Genomic DNA, 27240 nt, shown 5'->3' with positions numbered 1-27240 from the left:
TTTCTTTTTTAAGATTTTTTATGTTTTTAAAGTAATCTCCAAGTGGGACTCAAACTTGCAACCCTAAGATCAAGAGTCAGATGCTCCGTCCGCTGAGCTGGCCAGGAATCCTACCGGATGGCATTTTTCATCAATGTTATGATGTGACACTCCAAGCATCAAACACGACACGACTGCAGCACACAGGGGGTGAGAACGCAGAGACTGTGCCAGTAGGAAGAGCCCAGGAACCCTAGATCCACTAAGGGAGGGTGAGCCTCCTGGTAGGGGAGCCTTCAACAGGGAGACAACGGGAAGGCCAGGATGCTAGAAAGTACACACTGATTTAGCTACTTTACTTTGCTTTGCAATCCTACTTTGCCACATTTTCAATAACCTTCAGTACTCAGCCGAATACTGGGCCTAAAGTAGGAATTAGAAATCTAAGGGGAGGGGCACCTGGGTGGCTTAGTCGGTTAAGCGTCCAACTTTCGCTTGGGTCATGATCTCGCGGTTCGTGGGTTCGAGCCCCACGTAGGGCTCTGTGCTGACTGCCGGCTCAGAGCCTAGAGCCTGTTTCAGAGTCTGTGACTCCCTCTCTCTCTGACCCTCCCCTGCTCATGCTGTCTCTCTCTCTCTTAGAAATAAATAAAACATTAAAAAAAAAAAAAAAGAAATCTAAGGGGAATTCACAAAGTACTACTACTATAAGGAACAAAACCAAGCCAGCTGACTCCCAAACAAAGCACTACCCCTCTGTCACCACCCATATGAAGGGTTCCCTCATGCCATCACTAAAATGAAACACAGTTATAAAATCATAGGTTTATATTTTTGCCATTTATTTTTAAAATCTTATTCAAAATATTAAATAATACAATTTCAGATATGAAAAATTACTGCCATAAAACAGTTCAGATGTATTTCCATTGTGCTCCCCTTCCTAGTCAGGACAGTAAATTGTCCACCCGAAAGAAATGGTGGATTGCCCTGCTTCCTCCATCTTTACGCACAGCTCATGCCCACTGGCTCACCCAGGCTTTCACAGTGGGTGTTTAACATATATTAGGGGTTATGTCTTCTAAAAAGTTGCAGTGACACTTGTGAATCAACCATGGTTCAAATCACATATCTACATATCGATTAATTCTTTATTATAGAAAGGGTAAAACGAAATACAGTAAATAATTTCCAGTTGTTGTGAAAAAGAAAACAGAAGAAAAGAAGACAAGTACTGGAGAGAAAAAGTCAGTGTACACATATATCCTCTATGTATACAAACAACTTCACTCAGGTATAATTTTAATTTGAAAGGCCTAGATGCAGAATTATTTAAGTGCTAATGGCCCCTAAGATTTATTCAAACTTACTATAAAGTAATAAACAAAGTAAAAAAATCAGATATAATTTTAAACTCTGCTCCTTGCTGTGAAGCTTGGAGGAACCCGTGCTATAATCAATTGCTGACTGAAAGCAACTGTATGTGTATTTAATATTTTGCCACAATTTCCACCTCTAAATTTTATTCAGTAATTCAAGCCAAAATATGGTATCTCTATAACATTTTATCTATGTCCACTGCAAACCGCAGAGTCTCTCTAGTGACAGAATTTCTAGAGATATTTATTAATGTGGTACCTAAAACTGTGGTCAGATTGAACAATATCATTATCTTAAATTATGTTTAAATTATCCAAAAATATCCAAAGCGATTTTCCTGGAAGAAAGAAATGTTACTTATATGCCAAGCACTATTATACATATCCTTGTAAATTAACAGTTTGGGAGCACAAAAATATGTGCTTAAGAAACAGGATTTGGATGGCAGAAAGAGAATCTGAGCCAGCAGTACCAGATACGTTAGGATTTAGTTACAAGGTTGGGATCTTATAAAACGAGTATTACTAATACTTCCAGAAGAAGTACAATGAAGATATCTAAAACAAAACTAACAGATAACGCTTAGCTCCACATTATGGACACCTGATTGAATTTACCTCTAAAAGTGTAGATAAAAAATTATATACTCCTTGTTTGTGACATTTCATTTCGAAAGCACCAAGGCAAAATAAAGAGAGACCCACCTCTCATTTTAAGTACCAACTGCCTATGGCAAACATCTGCACAATATTATATAAAAAAGTCAAGCAAATAAAATTACATAATAAGCAAACTCAAATCACAGTGCTTTAAAAAATATAATCATTGGTTATCTTCAGCGAAGGCATTGCCTCATTAACATTCTGGTCTAGACGATGATATTCCACTGTTTTGGAACAAAGACCATCACGCCATTTCCTGCTCTGAACCAGAAGGAAAATCTGGAAAAAAATAAAATAAAATAAATTAGATGTGCAAAAAACAAAGTGGAGGATATGCTAAAAATTTGTATAACAAGCGCACTCTCTCTCCTAGGTTCCCAAATATGAAAAATAAAACAACAAAAGAACTCTCATTTTTCATCTTGTAAACAAAGTTAAACAGTTCTTCTCAAATTTTGATGTACAGGGTGCTTGCTAAAGACTGATCCTGTGTTCTGTCTGTGGAGATGAGTTAATAGATCACACTGGAGCCCAGGAGCCCACATGTTTAACAAGTCCCTTAGGTATTTAGAACAGAGATGGCCTAACATTCAACACTGGGATAGACTATCAGAGGCATTCTAATTAAACATGTAGGTGAGCCTGGATGGCTCAGTTAAGCATCTAACTTTGGCTCAGGTCATGATCTCACAGTTCACGGGTTTGAGCCCCACATCAGGCTCTGTGCTGACAGCTCGGAGCCTGGAGCCTGCTTCGGATTCTGAGTCTCCCTTTCTTTCTGCCCCTCCCCCACTTGTAATCTGTCTCTCTCTCTCTCAAAAATAAATAAAAATTAAAATAATAATAAACATGTAATAGTTTTAAAACAAGGAAAAAAGTTATTAAAATATCATTAAGTTCCATGCTTAATTAAAAGTACTAAATTAACTATCTTTCTCCACATGTATTCCCACTGAAGTAGCAATGCTAACTTTAGACATAATACCTGTTTTTTAGTTTTTGCTTTTAAATGTTTATTTATTTTTGAGACAGAGTGCGAACAAGGGAGGGGCAGAGAGAGAGGGAGACACAGAATCTGAAATAGGCTCCAGGCTCTGAGCTGTCAGCACAGAACCCAATGCGGGGCTCAAACCCACAAACCGTGAGATCATGACCTGAGCCAAAGTCAGATGCTTAACCGACTGAGCCACCCAGGCGCCCCAATACCTGTTTTTTAAAAACCACTGGGCTTTGGTTTTGCTTATTAAAAAACAATTTGACTTTTTTCAGAAGGATACAGGGTAAAGCATTCTGTAATTTGTTAAAATACACCACATTTATACTGATTAGACATTTTGATATTTTACCATCAATTTAAACTTCACTCAAAAAGAAAACAATTCTGAATCATCAAAAACATCTGTAAGAAATATAGCGAGACAATAAAAGACAATTAGAGGGGTTGAAAACCCCAAACTTACCTTCCTTTTGTTGTGATACGTAATGTAAACAACAGCAATACAAAAAGCAAAAATAATGAGATGAAAAAAGAAATGGCTATCTTCTTCTTCAATATTTGAGGATGGGGTCTTAAAAGATCTCACTGACTGTTCAATTTCCATGTAGTTCCTGTTTTCTTCCAGAGCCTCACTGGACTCATCGTCCCTGGGGCTGGTGGTCCAGTCATAGTCTGGTTCTCCATAGTCTCCATTGTCCAGAGTGTCTTTGGCGGTAGATGGAGAACTATTGATCGTAAGAAGATCCTCCTCCTCTATGCTGGGATCTTCATTGTTATCTGTCTCCTCTTGTGACAGGAAAGTAGTAGGTGAGGGATGAGGGGCCACAGATGCCCCTCCACCTTTCTCTGTACTAGTTGTGGGATGGAGAGTGGTGCTGACTTGGGAGACAGAAAGTCTGGTTTGGTTTTCATGTGTTAAAGCACTCATATTTGGAGCAGAAACATGTGTCTGGAGTACAGTTTGGCTTGGCAAATCAGTCTGCTGTACAGCTAAAATGGTGAATAAAAAACATTAAACTGAAATCTCCAACTTTATCTCCATCAAGCAAGAAGCATATTTGCCTAAATTTTTCACTAAGCATTTTTGTTTTGCCAAATCCCTCTTTCTCTTGAGAATTTGTTAATAGCCGGCCATCAGTCACCTTTCTTCTTAGTCAATTATTCATCAGGTAATAACTCTTCAGCCAGAAAGTAACAACTACATTACAAAGCCTGTATATATTACATAGCCTGTCACCAAAAGAAAAAGGAAAGAACAGAGAGGGATGACGGTAGGTCACAATGGTGAAATCCACAGAGAGCTTTTATCCATCCTCTGTTTTCATTTCACAAAGAGTAAAGGACTTCAGTAATCCTTGCCCAGACTGCACCTCATCCCTAGAACAGAAAGATCGGTGGCTGGGTCACCAATCTAGCTCAAGTGGGTCACAAACCAGATATGGAATGTGAACCTTAATATTTTCAATACAACAAATTTAAGAGAAGTTATAAGCAAGCTGTAGGTAGCATTTCTAAATGATACTAGAACCAAAAGACCTCCTCTCCCAATTTTTTTTTTTAAGTATTCTTAGGAAGAAGGAAGGGAGAACTCCTAAAGGGGAAGAAATGGAAATTGGAAACTTGAAAACTAAATGTGAACTGGAGTTTTCACGATTGGGGAAGGCAATCCAGGTATGGGAATAACACCAAATACATACAAGCTCTTATTTCACTATACTCCTACCTACTCAGTGTGGTTTACTAAAGTATTTTAAATTATTTACAGAACTAACTTTATACAGCAAAAGTTCAGAAGAATCCCTGCTGAAATTTAACAGTGTCTCTAATTTATAAGCTAATACAGCACCTGTTGAAGAACTTCAAGAATATCCATTATACTTGTAAAAAAAAAAAAAAAAAAAAGAACAGTCACATGAGATCTAAAAATACACAGTTCCAATTTTAGGATCCTATTTTAAAATCTATCAAATAATAGTATTTTATAGGGGTAAAATTAAACCAAATCATTCCTGGGCTTTCACAAACGTGTGCATGCACAGAAATTAACAATCTAACAGACCGCTCTCTGTTCGAACATGTAATACCTGAATACATGAATACACTCCGGTTTGTGTATCATAGTTGATACCTATTTTGTATAGAAAAAATAAGTTTAAATAAGACCAGAGTCTTGAAAATACAAATTACCACAACTCACCAGGTATGAAATACATCATTTGAATTCCCCTATAAACATTAAGGAAAGTGAAAAGAAAAAAAAAAACATTAAGGAAAGTGAATCCTTTACTTTAAAACTGCCAAAAAATTAATTCACAGATCCTACCAAATGTTTAAAGAAGAATTCTCACCAATTCTATAGAATCTCCTCCAGAGAATAGGAGGGAACATTGTCCAATTCATTTTTTGAAGCTAGTATTATTATCCTGATACCAAAACCAAAAACACTACATAAAAAGAAAACTACAGACTGATATTTTTCATGAACACAGCTGCCAAAGTCCTTAGCAAAATGTTAGCAAATAGAAACTAGTAATATATAAAAAGAATGATATTCCATGAACAGTGAGAGTTATTCTAGCAATGAGAAACTGATTCAATATACAAAAATCAATCAATGCAATCCACCAAATTAACAAGCTAAATGAACTTTCATCTGAGTCTCCTATCTTCTACAAAACTTAACTGTGGAACACAGGGGCACCTGGCTGGCTCAGTCAGTGGAGCATGTGACTCTTGATGTCAGGGTCATGAATTCAAGCCACACAGTGGGTGTACAGATTATTTAAAAAATAATAACAGTAATAATAAATAAATAAAAATAAAAATGGATCACAAATTTAAAAGTAAAATGCAAAACTATAAAACTTGTAGAAAAAGACAAAGGAAAAAAAATCTTTGGAATCCAGGACTAAGCACAAATTTGTAGACCTGACACCGAAACCACAGTACATAAAAGAAAAAATCCATAAACTGGATTCTATAAAAATGAAAAACTTTTGCTCCACAGGAGGATAAAAAGATAAACTACACAATGGGTGAAATATTTGTAAGGTCCAACCCAACAAAGGAAGAGTATCCAGGACACACAAAGAAATCTGAAAACTCAGGGCACCTGGGCAGCTCAGTTGGTTAAGTGTCTTAATTTGGCTCAGGTCACAACCTCAAGGTACATGAGTTCAAGCCTTGCACTGGGCTCTGTGCTGCCAGCTCAGAGCCTGGAGCCTGCTTCAGATTCTGTGTCTCCTTCTCTCTCTGCCCCTCCCTTGCTCCCACTATCTCTCTCATTCTCTCTCTCTCTCTCTCAAAAATAACATTAAAAAATTAATAAAGAAAAAGAAATCTGAAAACTCAAAAAGGAAAAAGGAAACAATCCAATTAGAAAACAGGCAACAGACACAGAGGCACATTTCACCAAAGAGAATAAACAGATGGCAAACAAGCACATGAAAAAATATTAGCCACTAAGAAAATGCAAATTAAAACCACAATAAAGATAATCACTGCACACCTATCAGAATGACAGTAAAATAAAAGTAATGACAACACCAAATATTGTCAAAGATGCAGAAGTTAGATCACTTCTATGTTGCTGGTGCTAAACATAAAATAGGACAACTATGCCAGAAAACAGTTTGGTAGTTTCTTAAAAAAACTAAATATCTAACTACCATATGACCCAGCAATTGCACTCCTGAGCATTTATCCCAAAGAAATGAAATGTTATGATAACACAAAAAATCTGTACATGAAATGTTCACTTCATATTAATCATAATACGGAAAAACCAGAAACAACCCAGACATCCTTCAAAGGATGAATGGTTAAACAAAGTGTAGTGTGGCTATATGATAATGGAATACTACTCAGCAATACAAAAAGAACAAACAATTGACACATGAAACAACTTGATCAATCTACAGAGAATTATGCTAGGTAAAAAAAAAAAAGCCAATTCCAAAAAGTTATATACCATACAATTCCATTTATAGCACATTCTCAAAATGACAAAATTAAAGAAATAACAGATTAGTGGTTGCCAGGATTTCAGGAGAGAGTAGGGAAAGAAAGGACCTGGGAGTGAATATAAAGAGGCAATATGAGAGGTTGATGGAAATGTTCTTTATCTTGACTGTATCCTGACTATGATATTGAACTGCTGTTTCTTAAGATGTTACCACTAGGGAAATTGGGGAAAAGGGATACAGGATTTGTATTATTTCTTACAATTACAAGCAAATCTACTATTATTTCAAAATAAAAAGTTTTAAAAATGCATTTTACTTGCCACTCAAAAAAAAAAAAAAAAAAACTTGCTCTACCTACAGCCAACATTTCAGTTAATGGCAATTCCTTTCTTCTAGTTATTCCAGAAAAAAACCTGGAATCATCAGGTTCTTAATACCCCACAACAAATCTGTTACCCTACCTTCAAAGTGTATGTAAAATCTGAAGACTTTTCACCTTTTAACTGGTACTGCCTCGTCCAAGCCACTGTCATCTCACCTGGCTTATTACGTTAGCCTTCTAAATAATCTGCCCACTTCTACCCTAGCTCCTACTGTCCACTCTCAACACAACAGCTCTAGTCATCCTGTAAAAACTTAAGTTCAATGATGTTACTTCTCTGCTTAAAACCCTGAGAGCTCTCCATCTCTCAAAAGTAAAATTCAAAGTCTTGGTAATAGCCTACAAGATCCTACAGGATCTGGCACCTCAATCTCATCTCTTACTAATCTCCCAGACTCCTCTATCCAGGCTGCCTAGTTAACAGATAGCAATCAATTTTTATAGAATATGCTCTTGACCCAATTCTCACCACAAACCCTACACCACTTCCCAACTAGTATCTTTGCACCTATCACGCCCTCTAAAAAGCCTTTCCCACAGTTTTCAGCCAGGCAAAACCCACTCATTGTCCCAAGGGTATCACCAAAGTTAACCTACTTGTTGTTGTAACTCCAAAACCTACCACCAAGTAGGAGCACAATTAATAAGTATTGTTCAAAGAGTAAAAAGTTGGAAATAACACACAGAAAACAAACGAAAAATTCATCTGAAATATTTGATGCAAGTTTGATCAACCTCCTGGACCTCCACTCCTTCAAATCAGAGAAAATGATCTAGTCAGAAATGAAGGGTATGCAGAACAAAGTGAGAACTCTTGACTTTATGAATTTATGGTTGAGCATGTACAGTCATATACAGTACTTTAGACTTCTAAGTGTTCCATTTCTGGCCTTTCTTACTTGATATTACCTCCCTAGTTAAAACAACATTTTAAAAATAACTTTCTACATTTAATTCTCTTCTATGGGTCCCTTCAATAAACTGTCTTTTTTTTAAAAATATTTTTATTTATTTCTAGGAGAGAGAGAGAGAGAGAGTAAGCAGGGGAGGGTAAGAGAGAGAAGGAGTCACAGCCTGAAACAGGTTCCAGGCTCTGAGCTGGCAGTCAGCACAGAGCCCGACGCGGGGCTCAAACCCACGAACCACGAGATCATGACCTAAGCGAAAGTCGGACGCTCAACCGACTAAGCCACCCAGGCGCCCCTCAAAAAACGGTCTTAATAGCATGGCAAGACTTAATCAGAAGCTGTCATTCAGTAATCCAAAATAATGCTTACATTAATTTTTTTAGATTTTGTTGAAATAAAAATGTAAAACTTTAAAATCCTTACAGATTGCCAAGAATATATCTGAGCATTGAAATTTTAAGAAACCTAATGTAGAACAAGTTGGAATAAATCTCATGGAGTCACTTTCTAACTTTCTACGCTTATTTGATTTTTGGAACTCAACGCCTCCTATCTAGACTACAATTTTTGTATTACAAGAGTAATTACTTTGAAATCACTCTATCCTAAGGCAGCATGCTTACAAAAAACACTTATATTACCCAAAGCTTTACAAATGCTATGCTGTACTAAAATGTATCATTTAAATTAATTTAAGTTATTTTCAGTAGGGAATAATATGAATTTTAAATTGATACAGAGACTTTATGAAAAAAGGAAAATATTACCTAAAACGTCCAAATATGGTTGGAGCAATATTTATGAGGCTCTAATAAATAAAAACAAAGACAGGAGACACCTTAATATTCCACACTACCCCCTCACTTGCCCCTCTCCGCAAGATTTTTATCCATCTCTTAAAGGGAAAAGTTGTTCCTGCAACTACAGTTACCAGCTACATATCCCTCAAACTGTATGCCTTAAGCATTTCAGTAAGAAATATAAATGTTTTGGGGCACCTGGGTGGCTCAGTCAGTTTAGCATCTGACTTCAGCTCAGGTCATGATCTCACCGCTAGGGAGTACAAGCTCTGTGTCCAGCTCTGTGCTGACAGCTCAGAGCCTGGAGCCTGCTTCAGATTCTGTCTCCCTCTCTCTCCACCCTTCCCTTGCTCGTGCTCTCTCTCTCAAAAATAAATAAACATTAAAAAAAAAAATACAATTGTTTAACTGTTGTTTTCTTAAATGATCAAATAACCAAAACAATTATGCTATATAAATACTTTAGAAATAGGAATATCTGCATCGATCAGAGAAATCCTAGTTATATTTCAGTCATTATTAAAGGGCTTTGGGAAAATGGACCTCAGTTCTCCCCCACCGACTTACAAATGCTTCTGGCACACTGGATGTCTCACCCTCAGTGCTGCTGAGGAAACCTAAGGAACTAACCACATCACTACAGTAGAGAAATGTATAGCTAGACAGCCCCTGTTGGCAAGTAAGAAAATGCTATCCCATTCGCAATGTTTTTCATCTGAAAATTCAAAAAAGATTTAAGAAACAAAGCAGGATCATGTCTTGGCCTGAAAGAAAAAAGAGACTACTAAATAAAATAGTGCTTAATCATCACAAATTCTTATTAATACATTTGTTCCCCCTAAGTCTCAGGCCCTAGTTTACAGATTTATTTCTGGTAAAGGCTTCAATATCTTCATTCACAATGTACCATTTCTAAGAAAAGAAATACTTAATCATGCAGCATTATTTACAGATGCCAAGATATGGGGGATCCTGGGTGGCTCAGTCGGCTGTGCATCCAACCCTTGATTTCAGATCAAGATTCCAGGTCATGGGATAGAGTCCCACATCAAGCTCTATGCTGAGCATGAAGCCTGCTTAAGATTCTCTCTCTCCCTGAAGGCAAACCATGAGAGACTCTTGAATGCTGAGAACAAACTGAGGGCTGATGGGGTGGGGCATGGGGGAAGGCACTTGTTGGGATGAGCACTTGGTGTTATATGGAAACCAACGTGACAATAAACTATTTAAGAAAAAAATTAAAAACTAAATTAATCAAGAATGGATACTGAAAAAAATAAATAAATATTCTCTCCCTCTTCTCCCCTGTCCCACTCATACTCTCTCTCTAAAAAATAATCATAGCCAAGATATGGAAACAATCTAAACATGATAAATGAACAGATAAAGACTAAGTGGTGTGTGTGTATATATATATATATATATATATGTTACATATATATATACACACAATGGAATATTGCTCAGTTATACACACACAAAATGAAACATGGCATTTGTGACAACCTGGATGGGCCTTGTAGGTATTATGTTAAGTTAATATTATGCTATTAAATAGGTCAGAGAAAAGACAAATGTCTTATGTTTTTACTTATATGTGTAATAAGAATCAAAACAAAACAAGCAAGCATGCAAACAAGCCCTACTCACAGATACAGAGAAGAGACTGATGGTTGCCAGTGGAGAGGGGGTTGGAGGTGGGTGAAATGAATGAAGAGCATCAAAAGGTACACACTACCAGTTACAAAATAAGTAAGTCATGAGGATGTAATATGAAGCGTGGTGACTACAGTCAATAAGACAGTAATGCATATTTGAAAGTTGCTAAGAGAGTAAATCTTAACAGTTCTCATTACAAGGAAAAAAAAAAGTCAGTAGGGTAATGGTAGAGTTAGGTGGTGATCAGTTGCCAGTGTATACAAATATTGAATCATTATGCTGTACACCTGAGACTAACATAATGTTTTATGCCAATCATACCTCAATAAACAAAATCTTTTAAACAAAAAATTTTTAATTTTAAATAAAAATTTTTAATTTTAAATAAAAATTTTAAAAAACGTTAAATGAAATAATCAAATTCTACGACTCTATTAAAAATGAAACAGTCGTGCCCAGCTAACCTTCTCCTCCTTCTCCTCCTCGTAAGCCCCTCAGGAGCCCGAAGCCCCAGTATTCTGGCTCTTCACCAAGCCCCAGGACCTCCCAGATCTGAGGGATGAAACAGTACTCTAAATAGCGTTCTCCCCTTCACTTTTGCTCTCCAAGATATTCCATCAGCTCAGTCTGGTCACTGCCGCTGCCCACCTCGGTCTTTACCGCTTACCTTACGCGTTCTGGAAGACTCCCACACTCCGCGGCCGTGCGAGACCGCTGGGTGCCTCCCCCCACCGTGGGAACCTCTCTAGTCCACCACACCTCCTAACCACGGCCACCTCCTCAGCATCTGTTCGCTCTGCCCCCTCATAACTCCTCCCTTCAAGCAATTTTGGAGACCCCACCACCGCCACTCCCTGTGGCAACGCATTCTTCAAGACTGTGTAGACACCACCACCACTCCTCCCTCCACACCCATCTCCATAGTCTGCTCCCCGGACTCCCGCATCTCTCAACCCTGAATCTCGGGCCTCTCAGAGACCCCAGCCCCTTAGCCTCCTTCAGACAGCCTGCTCTCCCTCCTCGGCGCCCAGCGACTCTGCCCTAATTACACATCGCCATCTGCTCCGGACACTCGGAAGCGCCCTTTCGGTGGCCGGGCCTGTCTCTCCGCCCGCGCGGCCCTCCCGCGCCCGCCCTGCCGCCGCGCCCACTTTACCACTGGACAAGGTGGCGGACGCAAGCAGGAGCGCCAGGACCAGCGGCTGTGCCAACCCTCCCGGGACCTGGAGGCCGGGCGAGGACAGCAGTTTCGTTTGCACGGTTCCCCTCATCCTCCTCAAGACAGCAGCGGCCATAACGGACTCCGCCGGGAGCCTGCGCCGTTGCTAGGCTCTACGTCATGACATCAGACACTGCGTAAGGCACCGCGGCCGTCGCAGGTACGTCCCAACGTGATGACGTCGCAGCCCAAAGAGGCGCTCCGGAAACCGGGTTAAGGAGGAAGGAGAGTAGGAGTTTCAGCAAAGGGCGAGCCCCTCCCAAGCCCCTTTCAGTTTGAGGTTGTAAAGTGTAAACTGTAGAGAGGTTCAGAGCGAGCCTCTCTGTCTGCCACGTGATGGGATACTATACAGCTCATGAAAGTATTTTAAAACATTGAAGGGTTTTTGTTTTAAGATTTTATTTTGGGGGCTCCTGGGTGGCTTAGTCCGTTAAACCTCCGACTTCCAGTTGGATCATAATCTCACAATTCTTTAGTTCCAGACCCACATCCGGCTCTCTGCTGTCAGCACAGAGCCCACTTTGGACCCTCCGTCTCCCTTTCTCTTCCCCCCCCCCGGCCCGCCCCCACCAGTCTCTCACAAAAATGAACTTTTCTAAAAAAAATTTTATTTTTAAGTAATCTCTACACCCAAAGTGGGGCTCGAACTCACAACCCGCAATTAAGAATTGCGTGGTCTACAGACTGAGCCAATCAGAGGCCCCTAAAACATCGTTAAAAGGAAGATCCAACTGGGTAAAAGACTGCTGGTCTGGAAAGGGAAGTAACTGCCTTCCCTCCCTCAAAGGCAAAGGAAACACAAATGTTCGCAGTTGCCGTATCTGGGTTGTGGAATTGTAGGTAAATGTTTTACTTTTTATCTTGTAATTATTTTTTCCTTCAACAAATACTTAGCACCCATTCATATTTCAGTGAACAGCAGTTAACAATCCAAACCACATACCTTTGTGGAGTTGATTTTCTTGTGAGGAAGAGGATAGTTTAAGATAAACACTGTACAATGGGAAAGATATTATGGAGAAAAAGCAGGAAAGCAGGATAGGAAGTATGGTGCAAACAGCTTCCATATTTCCCACAATGAGCTTATGTTACTTTGTAAATTTAATCCTTAAAACCCCCAGCATATGAAAATGCAGGTTTAGAAAGTTCCCTTATGTCCTTGGCACATGCTTTAGTCTGTATGTTCTGCAAATGTTTCTTAAATAAATGTACGCTTTCAGTCGTGGAAGTTCCACTTGATTGATTTCCATGCGAATTATTGTGTCATGAAGCAAGACGTTTGCTGTATCCACAGCTTCACCACTCTGATATCCGTGATTCCCGCAGAAGATTGCTATCTTCCAGAGACAAAGCTGAGCTTCCCCTCTAAAGAGAGAAGGGCCCCTGTTCTCCTGAATCTTATTTCCCTTGACATTCAACTGGCCCCAGTGACAGCTCAGAAACACACAAACTCTGTGTTAAGAAAACTAAGAGGTCATTCATGCCCATTTCCCTATGCCCACCACAAACCCGGATAGACTGAATGGGGCCCTTATTGCAAACTTTCCAGGGTATCCAGGATACAAAGTCTTCCCAAATTCCCTTGGAGCTTTTCCTTCTGTGAGTAGAGAAACCATCACTCAGTTTAGTGAATAAGCCCTCGATTCTAGCTTCTGCTTATTGGGGTATTCAGGCATAGGCCTTTTTCTGTAATAAACACACCTTCAATCCTCTCTCCTTTGTCCCCATACCAGAGTGTTTCAATTCTCTTACTAGTGAGATATGAACCCAAGGCATTTTGCACAATATTCTGACATGCTGGATTCAATAGGCAGATACTTAATATGTGAGGAGGGAAATATACCCTCAATATTCAGAGGGCCCTTTGTACATTTCAAAATATCAATACTGTACCTGGCATCTGACTGCATGTACCCAACAACCATTATGTGCCAAAGTCTATAGACAAATTCAAAAGCGCACTTTGAAACAGCTACAGATCCTCATGAACCTGATGAAGACAGTATGACAAATGCTGAGGCAAGCAAGTTTGGGGTAATCAGCTACACAAAAGGTTCAAGTTAACTGTGATACTTGTCTGGCATGGTCACTTCCAAACATCCATAAAAAGGACCTCTACCTGGGGGCACCTGGCTGGTTCAGTCGGAAGAGCATGCAACTCTTGATCTTGGGGTCATAAGTTTTTGCCCCACACTGGGCATGGGGCCTACCTAAAAAAAAAAAGAAAAAAAAAGTAACTCTGCTAAAAACATGTATTACTGGGGTGCCTGGGTGGCTCAGTTAGTTGGGGTCCAACTTCAGCTCAGGTCATGGTCTCACTATTCCCAAGTTCAAGCCCCACATCAGGCTCTGTGCTTACAGTTCAGAGCCTGGAGCCTGTTTCAGATTCTGTCTGTCTGTCTGTCCCTCTCTCTCTCTGCCCCTCCCCCACTCACACTCTGTCTCTCTCTCAAAAATAAAACATTGAAAAAACATATTACTGAAGAGAAAAATGTTCAGTTATTGAAGCTGGATAATGTAACACAGAGTTTACTCTTCTACTTGGTAAATGTTTGAAGTTGACACTGTCATTTTTTAAAACATAAATATATTGCAGAATTCTATCCATGCCTTTGTAGGATCCCCTGCCCTAGAGTGTGGGAAGGACCTGTCAATATGATGGGCTGTCACTGCTGTGGTTACGTCATTAAATAGCACAGATGACTTTAAGAACGGGAGATTTTCTGGGGCACCTGGGGGACTCAGTCAGTTGAGAGTCCACTTTCGGCTCAGGTCACGATCTCGTGGTTTGTGGGTTTGAGCCCTGTTCCTGCTCCTCCCCTGCTCACGCTCTGTCTCTCTCTCTCCAAAATAAATAAGCATTAAAAACAAAAAAATTAAAAAAAAAAAAAAGAATGGAAAATTTCCTCGGAGGGCAGGACCTAATAAGGTGAGCCCTTAAAAGGATTGGGGCAGTTACAAAAGAAGTAAGTCCTGGGGCTGTCACGTACAGCATGGTAACTAGAGTTAATAAGACTGTGTACTGTATATTTGAAAGCTGCTAAGAGAGCAGATCTTACAAGTCCCTGTCACAAGGAAAGAGACATTGTATAACTGGTGTGGTGACAGAGGGTGACAGATGTTAATTAGCCTCACTGTAGTGATCGTTTTGCCATATATACAAATATTGAGTCATTATGTTGTACCTCTGAAACTACTGTTTTATGTCAATTATGCCTCAATCAATAAAATTAAAACTTTTAAAAGGGGGGGAAGTATAGCAGGGGCTCTTCGTGGAAGAGATTTCAACTGTGAGAGGGATCCAACAGTAAGGGAATTCTTCCATTCCAGCTGTGAAGATGAGAGGGGACCATCGGCAAGGAAGGCGGGCCAGCAAGGAAACAGGGGCTATTATCCTACAGCCGAAAGGAGCTGAATTCTGCCACAACCATGTGAGTGTGGAAGGGGACCTCAAGCTCCAGACGAGAACACAGTCTGGCAGACATGCTAATTTCAGCAGTGTGAGAATTTCAACAGAGAACCCAGCCATACCATACTGGACTTCTGACCTAGAGACCTGTGAAATGAATACATGCTGTTCTCAGCAACTATACTTGGGTAATTTGTTATGCAACAATAGAAAACTAAACATCCCGGGGCGCCTGGGTGGCTTAGTCGGTTAAGCGTCCGACTTTCGCTTAGGTCATGATCTCACGGTTCGTGGGTTTGAGCCCCGCGTCGGGCTCTGTGCTGACTGCCAGCTCAGAGCCTGGAGCCTATTTCCGAGTCTGTATCTCCCTCTCTCTCTGACCCTCCCCTGCTCACGCTGTCTCTCTCTCTCTTAGAAATAAATAAAAATAAAAAAAAAAATAAAAAAAAATAAAAAAAAAAAGAAAACTAAACATCCCCTCTCATACACACACAAAACATACACACACACAGTGCAAACACAAATGCCAAATGCCCCATGTATTTACACTTTTATTAATATAATAAAGACAACAGAAGGATGAGGTTTCAATATTTTATTCAAGTTTTACTTTAAGTGATGTTAATTACAGCATTTGAAGGGGAGGATCTAATTCCACACAAAATGGAAGACTCTAAAATGTACCCATTAAACTGCTAAAAAATAAACTGAGTGGCGAGAATACAACAGAAGTCCAATTTAGATTCCGAGTGTTGTCACCATGTGATTACAGTCACAGAGACTCTTCCCAGCTTGCAGCTGGGAGTCTTAGAAGCTATTTCATACTCTGGTGCAAGGGCAAAAAAACCACAACATGAGAGGGAATTAAGTCCTGAATTATTGGCTTCATCACGTCCACTTCTCCACCCCAAAATGGCACAAAAGGAACAGCTACCACGCCCTGCAGACTACTTTTGGTGTAAAAGAGGTGATGGACTGGGGTGGAAACAGGTCATGAAAATCTGTCTAAAAAAGTCTCTTTCGGATGAGTCTGTACACACCATCAGCGAGTCTCCTTCATGAGGGTAGGAAACCAAAGTTCAATTCTCAGGAAGTGATAATTTCATTCATTTACTCAACACCAGTTCACAAAATGCCTACAAATTCTCAGCTTCCCCTTGCAGCCATTTCTAGATAAAAAAGAAACCTGACAATTCTAGAGGGGCCACCAAGTTCCCCCCAAGTCTACCGGTGAAAGGACTTTTTTCTTGGACTTGGGTTTCTTCTGTACCTCTGAAAGGGTAACACCTTAAAGCTGACTCATCTTTAACCTGGAGGTCTAACGTGATATTTAGCAATACTCGCATCCCAGACGTACGACATTAAAAGGTACACTAAATTCTGAAGGTAGCTATGCTCAAAATAGTTTAAAATTAAACGATTGTACAGTATTCATTTATGCCTGAAATTCCAGTCCTAGACCAAGCTTGTGGCCGCCAGCATTGACATTCTTGCCATCCAGCAGAGCTGAGAGCGTCAGTTTGATACCTGCAAGGGGAATAACCAGGAACAGGGAAGGGGGAGGGATGGAGGAGAGAGATGAAAAGAAAGGTTAACACAGAGCAGGTCAACACAAGGAGGATTACCTAAGCACACAAATTCAGAACCTGCTTCAGCCGGGTGTGACCAGCAAGGCAAAACCACATGGCCCATCAATCCCTGTTACTGAACACCATTTGATTCATTAACAGGTAGCCCAGAATGAGCTTATAAAACACTCATTATTATTCCACAGGCTACCCAAAACCACTTCAGGGAGTCCACTTTCCTTTGTCCTCTCACTGCCCCCTGCTAGAGCCCTCTCCCTACCAGCGGCTCCCTGCAGGAAGCTTCCTGAGCAAAAGTGCCTTGAAATGAAACCCAACCATGAACCAGACTCTGAGATCTCACTCCCGGCATGCCCACAAACACACACACATGCACGCAACTGATATTCTCCCTATGACAGCTTGATTCTTTCATCATGTAATCTCAGATTTCTAGAGATGAAAGATCCAAAATGACCAAACTAATCCCAAAGTGGTAGTATCTCCTGTAGTTCTAACACACCATGGACTGGTCTAGCCAGCCGTGCAGAGGAAATCTGCACAACAGTTATACAATGAGAATGATTGATGGGCTAGTTTTAAGACCCTGCTAGAATTAAGATTAAGGCACCTATGTACACACTGGAAAAACAGATGGAGGAAAACCAAAAGTGTAATACTTTAGCCTTAGCCTTTTTCTCTCCTACTCACTACTTCAATTCTCTAAATGTTTTATACGGATTCACTACTTCAATTCTCTAAATGTTTTTATAATTATTTAATTATAAAACTTTCTATCCACTCATTTATAATGTACTATACAGGCATTAAATAAACAGTAACATTAAGGAGCAAACCAGCACCACAATTTTTCTTTAAGGCAAAGAAACAATTTCACTAATTTTCAAAGCAACACCTACCTGGCTTTAGGGTCTGAGTGTATCCTAAACCTATCAGGCTGGAGTTGTTCACTTTAGCCTAGTAAAGGAAAAGATAAGACAGAATGAAATTGTTAAGTACTTTATGTGTCCATATCCAAAATGAGTAAGAGCTTTGGAACCAACCAACTCTGGCCTTCAGAAGCAAGGACACCTTGTTTTTTCATGACCACCTTGTTTATGAGATTCATTAAATTCATCATGAAATATATCACATTTGAGAGCAAATCTCAGGAAAGAAACTCAAAGAATCAACACAGTGGTCAATTAAAGGAAAGTTATGGGGCGCCTGGATGGCTCAGTCAGTTAAGAGTCTGACTTAGGCTCAGGTCATGATCTCACAGTTCCTGGGTTCAAGCTCTGCAACGGGCTCTGTGCTGACAGCTTGGATTCAGATTCTGTGTCTCCCTCTCTCTCTGCCCCTCCCCTGCTCACACTCTGTCTCTCAAAAATAAATAAATAAATAAAACATTAAAATAAAATACATACTGCAACAAAAGAATGACCTAGCCGTTCACTTAAATTTCAGCGTTTCGTGACTGTGAGTTCAATAAAGCAGTTGAGTCAATCATTTTACCCCCATTCCTCTGCCTGAGTGGTAGGGAAATCTGGGCCTCTCCCTGACCCCTTTTTGGTGAAATAAGGAGAGGCCAGGAACAGAGAAAGCTCAAGTCATGAGAATACTAAGTCCTGGCAAAAGCTGAGGTACATGTTTTCCTGCTTGAATACTGTTTTCAGACCTGACAACTTCCATAACAAAGAACAAAGCAGGGGGAAGGAAGATTTCCTGGTGGTAAGTGCCCCATCTGGCTGTTCCTTTTTGCTTATACCATCTAATTAATAAGGCTCCTCTTCTTTGTTTTTAAGTGCTTAACTTTAAAGGAGCCAAATTCAGTTCCCATTTCAAACAGGCTGTTGGTGTATTACACAATCACCATCCTGCAACATGAGATTTCCTCATTCCACCCCAAAAGGGAAGGAGCCAGCTGTGCCCTGTGATGAGAGATGAGTTCAACAGGATTTAATGCAAAAACCATACAGCAACTGAGCAATGCCACCGAGTCTGCGAGATTAGATGCCAACTATTAAATGCCAGGGCTTGGTTTCTTAATATCCAATAGAAGAGCTGGCAGGAGAATGAAAAATGAGAAGCATTAAATGAACATGAATCCTGAGGATCCTCTCTCTCTCTCAAAAATAAACATTAAAAAAAGTGGTCGCAGGGGAGGCGACTAGGTGGTTCGGTTGGTTAAGCCTCCAACTGTAGCTCAGGTCATGACATCAATGGTTCATGAGATCGAGACCGCATCAGGCTCTCCGCTGTCAGTGCAGAACCTGCTTCAGATCCTCTTGTCTCCCTCTCTCTCTGCCCCTCCTCTGCCTGCACTATGTCTTGAAAATAAATAAACATTAACAAATTAAAAATAAAAAAGTAGGGGTGCCTGGGTGGCTCAGTCGGTTAAGCATCCAACTTCAGCTCAGGTCACTCATGATCTTGTGGTTCGTGGGTTCGAGCCCTGTATCGGGTTCTATGCTGGCAGCTCAGAACCTGGAGTCTGTTTCGGATTCTGTGTCTCCTTCTCTCTCTGCCCCTCCCCCGCTCATGTTCTGTCTATCTGTCTCAAAAATAAATAAGCTATAAAAAAATTTTAATAAAACAGTAAAAAATAAAAAAATAAAACCTTAGCATTCAAGGTAACCCCTTTACAGTCTGCAGCATGGAACAAAGCTTTATGAGAGGAAAACGCTCCAGAGCAAACCAGTCTGAGTCAAGTCCAGGCCCCAGCACTTATCAGCTGTCTGCACCATCTACCCTCAACCTCTCTGAATTTCCAGCTCATCTGTGCACGCAGGGTTGGGATGATTTTTTGTTTTTTAAGGCACATACTCAAATAGGTTGTGTAAGAGTTTAATACAGTAACCCACACATAATGGGCTCTGCACAGTGCCTAGCATCCACAGTAAGAGCTATTACAATTATCACTTTCCTCATTTCAAACTCATTTCACAGAAAAAAAATCTCTAGCCCCAGCATGCAACTCCAGCAACCCAGAAGGATTCTAACCTAAGCTTCAGGTGGAGCCTGGGTGATGCGTGATTCCACAAGTACTCACCGAGAAGCAGGCGTCAGGATCGATCTGGTACTTGGCTGCTATTCCAAAGCGAGTGTTACTATTTCCCGCTGTCCAGGCCAGATTAACGGCGGTCTCTAACTTCTTATTCACCTTCTGATAAATGGAGCCACCAAACTCTGTCCCATCGTTTCTGCAAACAAGCAGAACACAGGTGCCTATCCACCCCTGAAGGCAGGCTGGAGCTAGGTACAGCCGTCCAAGTCTGACAGAGGCCAGGGGTGCTGTAAATGGACCAAGGTGATCACAAAACAGGTACCAAATTAGGGAAAAGCCTGATAGGAATGGAAGAGGCACCAGCTTTGGGAAGGTTCAAAGGAAGGGAAAGGCTAGTTTTCAACCGTCCTTGGGAACATCCAAAGGCAGGAAGCTAAGGCTGCATGGAACTTGAAATGTGCTTCCAAAATAGTCTTTAAAATAGAAGTGGCAACTAAGGCACTGGAATTCTGGGTGATTTTTTTTTTCTGCTGCTGCTATTGCTCATGTTACTTCTTTTGTAAATGTATCTATGATAACAATGATAAGGGAGTAGAAACAAATGAGAGAACATGGCCAGGAATGGTAAGAAAGGCTGGGCTACCCGTGTTCTTCAGAAGGCAGGTGACAGCCCTTAGCACCACCAGCTGCAGCCACTGCTGGGCAGGCACAGTCAAAGCCCACCTCGCCCCTTGGAGGAGCAGCAATTACATAAGAACTTGACCTCCAATTCAGACTTGTCCACCTGCATAGTACTCTTGGCCCAAACTTCAGTATCTCTACAGTTCTGATGGGATGAAAAGGAGATGCTTGGTGCATTATAAAATGTTTCTATCTTTCAAAAATGGAATGAAACCCAACTGGATAAATTCCGTCATCTCTTCCAAACACATCACACTGACTCCAGCCTTTCGAAATATCCCCTTTCCCTCCTTTACATTTTTAACATAAAATAATGTCAAAGTTCTGCCTTGTCATTTTGGGTGCTTCAAGAGGAAATGTCATCAGAAACTGGTAAGGCAGAGCCCACGTGATTTGGAACTCAGCAAAGAGCTTGGAACTCTGATCCAGGGGCAAATGGCTGATTCACTGCAAACTCTGCTCCTCGCCAATATACTCTCCCCAAAGTAGATGCTCATTAAACACTCAAGTTTTCCCCTGAAATTCAACGATATAGACCTTGTACTTGCATAAAGTACAAGGACAGGACAGGCACCCCCTGATTCAAAGGGAAACCTAACTTCTTCAGAAAGCCCAAGGAGGCAACAGAACAGGAGCTTTTCACAGACAATAGATTTTTGACTGACTTTAGTGTAACTGAAATTGGGAAATTTTCTTGCGCTCACATTTGTGTCTAAAAAATGTCAGAGTTCTCATTATATCCTAAAACCGGCAACACTGCCTTCTGTTGTGAGCTCTCAAAACCATAAACAGAGGAAAGTCATTGTTCACATTCATCTTCACAAAGCACAGAGAGCGGCTATGACACTCTGCAGGCCCCTGCAAGCCCCAGGACAACCCGGATGGGCTGTGGTGGCGGTTTCCACAACAGCTAAAAATAAACCATGTCTGCTTAATAAAATCAGGTATGTGAGGCTCAGGTATGCAGGGAAAACAGCTAATGGCCATTGCTATTCCTAGAAATGGGGCCAATTTCCAATTCAACACCAAGGACTTTCCATTTCAGTCAAAACTCTAACAAAAAACACGTCTGGGGGCGCCTGGGTGGCTAAGTCGGTTAAGCGTTCGACTTTCGCTTAGGTCATGATCTCGCAGTTCGTGGGTTCGGGCCCCGCATCGGGCTCTGTGCTGACTGCCAGCTCAGAGCCTGGAGCCTATTTCAGAGTCTGTGTCTCCCTCTCTCTCTGACCCTCCCCTGCTCGCGCTGTCTCTCTCTCTCTCTCTCTCCTAGAAATAAATAAAAATATTAAAAAAAAACACAACACTTCTGTTGTTTGTGCCCTTTTTCCTGTGACATTTTTGTGTGTTGCCTTTTTTAAATTTATATACCTTTTCTGACTGTTTTGGGGAGGGGGGGTATACATTTTTATGAATTTTAACACACGTACAAGATTTGTATGACCACCACCATGATCAGGATACTGAACAGTTCCACCACCCCCAAATCTCCTCACACCACCCAGTGCAGTCACACTCTCCTCCCACCCCAGGAACCACTGGACTGTCCATCACTATGGTTTTCCTCTGACTTTTTAGCTTTAAAATACTCAAAACCGGATACCTGGGTGGCTTAGTCAGCTGGGCATCCGACTTTTGATTTTGGCTCAGGTCATGATCTCGCTGCTGTCAGTTGAACCCGCTTTGGATCCTCTGTCCCCCCCACCCTCTCTGCCCCTCCCTCCCCGACTCTCTCTCTCTCAAAAATAAATAAACTTTAAAAATAAATAAATAAACAGGAGTGCCTGGGTAGCTGAATCAGTTGCGCATCTGACTTGGGCTCAGGTCATGATCTCATGGTTCCTGGATTCGAGCCCCACGTTGGGCTCTGTGCTGACAGCTCAAAGCCTGGAGCCTGCTTTGGATTCTGTGTCTCCCTCTCTCTCTGCCCCTCCCCCCCCACACTGTCTCCCCCTCAAAAACAAACATTGAAAAAATAAATAAACTCAAAACTTATTATAATAATGGATATGTCATATTAACTCGTTTATGTTAAAATAAATATAAATAAACTCAAAACTTACAATAGATCTGTTCTATTAATTATGTTATGTTAAAACAAATAAATATAAACTCAACTTACAATAGATCTGTTATATTTTATTAACTGTTATGTTAAAATAAATAAGCAAATATAAACCCAAAACTTAAAATAATAGACGTTATATTGTTACATTAATTATATTAATTATAGTAGTCCTCCCTCATCTTTTTTTTTTAATGTTTTATTTATTTCTGAGAGAGAGAGAGAGAGCACGAGCAGGGGAGGGTCAGGAAGAAAGGGAGATACAGAATCCGAAACAGGCTCCAGGCACTGAGCTAGCTGTCAGCACAGAGCCTGATGCAGGGCTCGAACCCACAAACTGTGAGACTATCACCTGAGCCGAAGTTGGACGCTTAACCGAATGAGCCACCCAGGCGCCTCTAGTCCTCCCTTATCTGTAGGAAATATGTTCCAAGACCCCTAGGAGATGCCTGAAACCAGATAGTACTGAACCCTATATAAACTATGTTTTCTCTTGTACATCCATAGCTATGACAAATATAATTTATAAAGTAGACACAGTAAGAGATTGGCAACAATAACTTTTATTTTAATAGAACAATTATAACAATATACTGTAATACTGTTATATGAACGTGGTCTGTCTCTCAAAATACCTTATCGTACTGTATACGGCCTTCTTACAATGATGTGAGGTGATAAAATGCCTACGCGATGAGATGAACTGAAGTGAGTGATACAGTGACCTTCTGAAAATACATCAGAAGGGGGGTCATCTGCTTCCACACCGTGGTTGACTATGGGTAAGTGACATCGCAAAAAGTGAAATGGCAGTTAAGGGGGAACCACAGTATAAAAACTCCTCAAAAAAGTTTTTAAATGGAAATGTTAATTAAATACTGGTACATGTACCACTTAACTCGCCTTTAAGAAGTCACTTCTTTAGTGACCTCTAGTGGAAAGAAAGAAATCTGAAAAAGTTGTTGCCCACTCATGGCGTTGGGGATTTTATAAATGAAATGTGTGTTTCCCTTCACCTACATCAGCACTCCAATGCACTCCAATTCCCAGGTTTCATACAAGGGGCTCTCTAAGCCAATCTGCACTTTTCTCTTCCCTTCACTGTACTAGCTAGTAATTAGTCAACTTTTGCTTGCTCTGCCTCAAGGAAAAGACACTGTATGGAACCAAGATCATCATCCCCTAATCTGGTGTCTCAGATCTACGTTTCATTGAGCACAGTAAGCTGACCTCAGGCTTCATACAGAGAAAGAGGGACGACAGCCATTGGACTGATGTCATGCCCTTGCTGTAACATATCAGTCATTCTGTGTGTACTAGTGACAGCTCCGACCGTCTCTAGAACACAAAGAGCCTAAGCCACCTGCCGAAACGGGCAGGTGGGAAACAGAAAAACACCAGCAGGCCGTGTGGCTCATGTGATGCCAAAACACTCACTTTAAAGTGATTAAAACGGGAGCTCGAAAAGCAATCCCTCGCCTGCATGCATGCACTCACAACGCTCACGTACACTTACACGTTAGTGTGGAGCTGGAATTCGTCAGTCTTGTAGCCGACTGCAAAGTTGCTCTGGGTCACTCGAGACTTTGCAGTCTCAAAATTCATCTGGTAGCCGGCCAGCCAGCCCTCATAGCCCAGCACCAGAGCGCCCCGGATCGAAGGGCCGGCGATGTCAAAATCCACGTCACAGCCCAGGTTGATGTGCTCCCGCTTATACCCTGTCTTGATTTTAGCATTTTTTTTCCTGAAGGAAAAGAAATTGTGTTGTTAAAGTCATAAGCGAATTCACCTTGTGACAACCATGCCAAAAAAAGGAAAAACAAATGTTTTAAAGCTCAGGTTATATACAGGGATAGGGAGGCAAAATCAGCACCCCAGATCTCCCGTTAAGCAGCTGTTCTCCCACAGTGGACGAGAACACAACCTCTCCTCAACCACAAACCTGGCTGCAGAAACGCCACAAGAATCAAGTGAGAACAGGCAGGAAAAGCTGGTGGCAGGGTCGGGCAAAAGCACTAAGTAATTTTCCTTTACTAACCTCTCCCTATGCCTAATATAATGCCCTACGCAGGCATTTATTAGGCAGAGTGCTACCATGTAATTATGAAACAGATGCTTCCTTGCTATTCTCCAAGCCTATGAAAAAGATGCAGTATCTCTGTCTTGAAGGCAGCTATCTAAACAGCAGCTTTTTTTTAATGTTTATTTATTTCAAGAGAGACAGAGATAGCATGAGTGGGGGAGGGGCAGAGAGAGAGGGAGACCCAGAATCCCAAGCAGGCTCCACACTGTCAGCATGGAGCCCAATGTGGGGCTCAAACTCACCAAACCATTAAGATCATGACCTGAACCAAAACCAAGAGTCGGATGCTTAACTGACTGAGCCATGCAGCTGCCCCTAAACAGCAGCTTTTAAGGAGATGGTTGCTTTCTTACTTTGTGTTTCACTTAGTAAGTAAATAAACAAATACTAGATAGATCCCTTCTAAGTAAATATAACAGAGAGCTTTTAATTCAGTATTCATGAGATCCCAAAGAGCATGTATGTCAGAGACCTAGGCGCAGATGTAGAAGCTAGGACCCTGTAGTCACAGAGGCCGGGAGACCCTTGCCAACTGGGTAAGATGGCAGGTCTTGTCTGCTAATCCCAGATCTGTGTATATGACCAGATCAGTGCCTCCTGTGCCTATTACTCAATACCCAGCAGTCGTCAGCAAAGGTAGGTGAGTCAGCTCACTTGCAAATATATTACCACTCCAGCCTTGACCAAATGCCAACATGGGAGACAAGACTGGTTCTAATGAAGACTATTTTCTGTTATTCAGCTATAAAACGGACATCCTCCCACAGCAAGCTGCACTCTCAGAAGAGATCAGGACCTGCACAGCCCTGTCTACCCCAGTTTCATTCAGACCAAGATTAAAGCTTCATCCCCAGCACCCAGATTCAGGACTCTAAATGCCATTCTCTCCTTAAAGGCACCAGTACCCGTCGGAAAAACTGGAGACTACAGGTCAGGGCAGGGAATGTGCAAGGTGAGCTTGAAGCATCTATCAAAGCTATTAAAGACTACTGGGGTTGGTGAACAAGAACTTGCTAGCCTGAAGAGACACCCAAGAGCTTCCAACATGAAACACTGACATCTTAAGAACAATACTGATTGGATCAGCTGAGTGGCTCAGTTGGTTGAGCATATGATTTTGGCTCCGGTCATGATCTTTCGGTTCATGGGTTCAAGCCCTGCATCAGGCTCTCCACTGTCAGCACGGAGCCTGCTTCAAATCCTGTCTCCCTCTCTCCCTGCCCTTCCCCTGCTCATGGGTGCTCTCTCTCAACTCTTTCTCTCTCTCAAAAATAAAGAAATACTAGGAGCACCTGGGTGGCTCCACTGGTTGGGCGTCCAGCTTCAGCTCAGGTCATGATCTCACAGTGTGTGAGTTCAAGACCCACATCGGGCTCTATGCTGACAACACAAAGCCTGGAGCCTGCTTTGGAATCTGTGTCTCCCTTGCACTCTCTCTCTGCCCCTTCCCTGCTTACTCTGTCTCTGTCACTAAAAAATAAATAATAAATAAACATTTTTAAAAAAAACAATGGTAATACTGGCAGTGGTGGTGCCTGGGTAGTTCAGTCTGTTAAGTGTCCAACTCTTGATTTCTGTTCAGGTCATGATCTCATGGTTAGTGAAACTGAGCCCCAAGTTGTGTTGTGAACTGCATGGAGCCTTCTTGGGATTCTCTATCCCCCTTTCTCTTTGACCCTCTCCCACTCATGCTGGCTCACTCACTCTCTCTGTCTCAAAATAAATAAATTTTTTTAAAATCTAAATTTATTTAAAAAAGAGAGAGAGGGGCGCCTGGGTGGCTTAGTTGGTTAAGTGTCCGACTTTCGCTTAGGTCATGATCTCGCAGTTCGTGGGATCGAGCCCCGCGTCGGGCTCTGAGCCTGTTTCAGTCTGTGACTCCCTCTCTCTCTGACCCTCCCCTGCTCACGCTGTCTCTAAATAAAACATAAAAAAAAAAAAAAAAAAAAAAAAAAAAAAAAAAAAAAAAAAAAAAAAAAAAAAAAAAAAAAAGAGAGAGAGAAGGGCACCTAAGTGGCTTAGTCAGTTAAGTGTCCAACTTCAGCTCAGGTCAGGATCTCACAGTTCATGGGTTCAACCCTCACATCAAGCTCTGTGCTGACAGCTCAGCCTGAAGAAGCCTGCTTCAGATCCTGTGTCTCCCTCTCTTTCTCTGCCCCTCCCCTGCTCAAATTCTGTCTCTCTCTGTCTCCCAAAAATGAATAAACATTAAAAATTAAAAAAAGAATACTGGCAATGGATTGAAACATATCAAATATGTTTAAATCATACTGACACTTAAAAGACACACAATGGTCATCTTTGGAGACTAGAGAACCAATGTGTTACGTTGAAACAGTAAATAAAAAAGGAAGCAAACATTCATTCCACCTTTCCTACACTATCTGAGTAACCAGTAGTTTATGAGAAGTTTCTTTTTATTGAAATATTCTAGCTAATAAATGAAGAATGAATGGTTAAAGTGGAATTATCACCAGTTTGT

At 41.1% G+C, this 27240-nt stretch overlaps 2 protein-coding genes across 4 annotated transcripts in view; both read right to left on the bottom strand.

Moving 5' to 3' along the window:
- Window positions 1-800: 800 nt before the first annotated feature.
- CUNH5orf15 (chromosome unknown C5orf15 homolog) lies at window positions 801-12067 on the bottom strand. The gene is made up of 3 exons (XM_039242293.1): window positions 11889-12067; window positions 3482-4008; window positions 801-2300 (listed from the first exon to the last, which is right to left on the bottom strand). Exons 1-3 carry the CDS (start codon window positions 12025-12027, stop codon window positions 2169-2171), a joined length of 798 nt encoding a protein of 265 aa, XP_039098224.1. The 5' UTR covers window positions 12028-12067; the 3' UTR covers window positions 801-2168.
- Window positions 12068-15940: 3873 nt separating this feature from the next.
- VDAC1 (voltage dependent anion channel 1) overlaps window positions 15941-27240 on the bottom strand; it is a 30800-nt gene continuing 19500 nt past the window's right edge. For all 3 annotated transcript variants that reach the window (XM_039242290.1, XM_039242289.1, XM_039242291.1), the window contains exons 6-9: window positions 24192-24419; window positions 19978-20128; window positions 17846-17903; window positions 15941-16887 (exon numbers count right to left, since the gene is read on the bottom strand). In XM_039242290.1, the coding sequence (XP_039098221.1) occupies window positions 16796-16887; window positions 17846-17903; window positions 19978-20128; window positions 24192-24419 (529 nt within the window). In that variant the 3' untranslated portion in view covers window positions 15941-16795. The remainder of the gene's footprint in view (window positions 16888-17845; window positions 17904-19977; window positions 20129-24191; window positions 24420-27240) is intronic.

Source organism: Hyaena hyaena, unplaced genomic scaffold (genome assembly GCF_003009895.1).
Source record: "Hyaena hyaena isolate Hyena2069 unplaced genomic scaffold, ASM300989v1 scaffold_214, whole genome shotgun sequence".
NCBI lineage: Eukaryota > Metazoa > Chordata > Mammalia > Carnivora > Hyaenidae > Hyaena > Hyaena hyaena.
This window is presented reverse-complemented; position numbering and strand designations above follow the sequence as displayed.